The sequence below is a fragment of the Ichthyophthirius multifiliis genome (genome assembly GCF_000220395.1).
Source record: "Ichthyophthirius multifiliis unplaced genomic scaffold scaff_1120509251289, whole genome shotgun sequence".
Taxonomy (NCBI): domain Eukaryota; phylum Ciliophora; class Oligohymenophorea; order Hymenostomatida; genus Ichthyophthirius; species Ichthyophthirius multifiliis.
The window spans coordinates 62,620-64,163 of record NW_004086019.1 but is presented as its reverse complement, the minus strand read 5'-3'; the positions used below and the strand labels follow the sequence as shown (position 1 = coordinate 64,163).

Below are 1,544 nucleotides of genomic sequence, written 5' to 3'. Positions count from 1 at the left end.
AATTAATAAAATAAAAGCTAATATTCTATTATAAAAATAAAAAAGAATACCTAATTATAAGTATATATTAAATCATTAAATAAAATGATTTTAATATAAAACTAAGATAATATTATTATATATAAAAAAAAATATATATAATAAATTTTTATTTTATTTTAATTTAATTAAAAATTAAATAATATAATATAATATATATATATATATATATATATATATATTATGATATATATATTTTTAAAAAAAAAACTAATAATAAATCAAAAATCTTTAAGTTCCCAAATTTTAACACTTAAATCTACTGATGCACTAGCCAAAACAAAATAAAGTGGATTAAAAATCACACTACTAACAAAATGTGAATGAGCTTCATTAATTTTTCTAATTTACCTAAACTATTCTAAATCCCAAACTCTAATAGTTTTATCATCTGAACACGAATAAATATATTTATTATTACTATGTACACTAATATTTCTAACCCAATTATCATGTCCTAATAAATTTTTTATTAATTATCCATTATTTCCATTCCATATTTTAATACTTTTATCTCTTGAACCAGAAATTATACACTAAAATTGCAAAAAAACATAATTTACGCATTCTACGACATGCTCATGCCCTCTTAAAATTAATATAGGATTATTATTTTCCATATTCCATACCATAACGCACTAATCTGATCCTCCGGAAACAAATTAATTCCCCTAATCGTTTATTTTTAAGCATTTTACCCACTCTTCATGACCCTCAAATGTCTTTTTGCAGTACCCAGATGATATTTCCCACATTTTAATAGTCTTATCTCTAGAAGCACTCAACAGGAAATCACTATTAGGTAAGAATTTTACATCAGAAACATTATGTTCATGTCCATATAGAGTCCTAATGCATTAATACTAATTAAGATCCCAAACCCTTATAGTCAAATCTGATGAACATGAGGCTAAATACTTACCAGAAGAATCAATAGAAACGGAATTTACAGTCCCCATATGTCCTTTTAAAGCCCTTTCGAATTAACCACTTTCAAAATCGCATATCCTAATAGAACCGTCTTCTGAAGAAGAGGCTATTATACTATATGTAGGGTGAAATGCTATATTGGTAACTGAAGATCGATGTCCTTACATTATATGTTTAGGAATTTCTTTAGGTATATAGTTTTCTTCAATTTATTATTATTATTATATATTTTAGGTATTTTTTTAATTTGGGTTGCCTTTTTATTGTCTATGCCTCAGATTTGTGTTTTCTTCTAATAATCGTTAATTATCTTATTCTAATTCCATGACTTTTTTCTATAATCGGATTATACTTAACCATTTTTTTTCTAATATGTCTTTTGTATTTATTTATTAAGATTCATCTTATTTTTGATGTTGCTTTTGAGATATATTTGCTTCTTCTTCGAATTATTTTTATGTAATTGTGTAATTTTACTTTTATAAATATTCTAATATTGCTAAGTTTAATTCTTCTTTCTGTTTTTATGTTAGAACCATTTTATATATTAAATTATATTATATTATATTATATCA

At 23.0% G+C, this 1,544-nt stretch overlaps 1 protein-coding gene across 1 annotated transcript, besides 2 other annotated features; it reads right to left on the bottom strand. All coding sequences in view use genetic code 6, as the record gives it.

Moving 5' to 3' along the window:
- Positions 1–181: 181 nt before the first annotated feature.
- Positions 182–235: a microsatellite.
- A 25-nt stretch (positions 236–260) lies between these two features.
- Positions 261–1,136, bottom strand: IMG5_176510 (platelet-activating factor isoform subunit 1, putative; the record flags this gene model as incomplete). Its single annotated transcript, XM_004027691.1, has 1 exon — positions 261–1,136. One exon carries the CDS (start codon positions 1,134–1,136, stop codon positions 261–263), a length of 876 nt encoding a protein of 291 aa, XP_004027740.1.
- Positions 1,137–1,512: 376 nt separating this feature from the next.
- Positions 1,513–1,542: a microsatellite.
- Between the last annotated feature and the right edge of the window lie 2 nt (positions 1,543–1,544).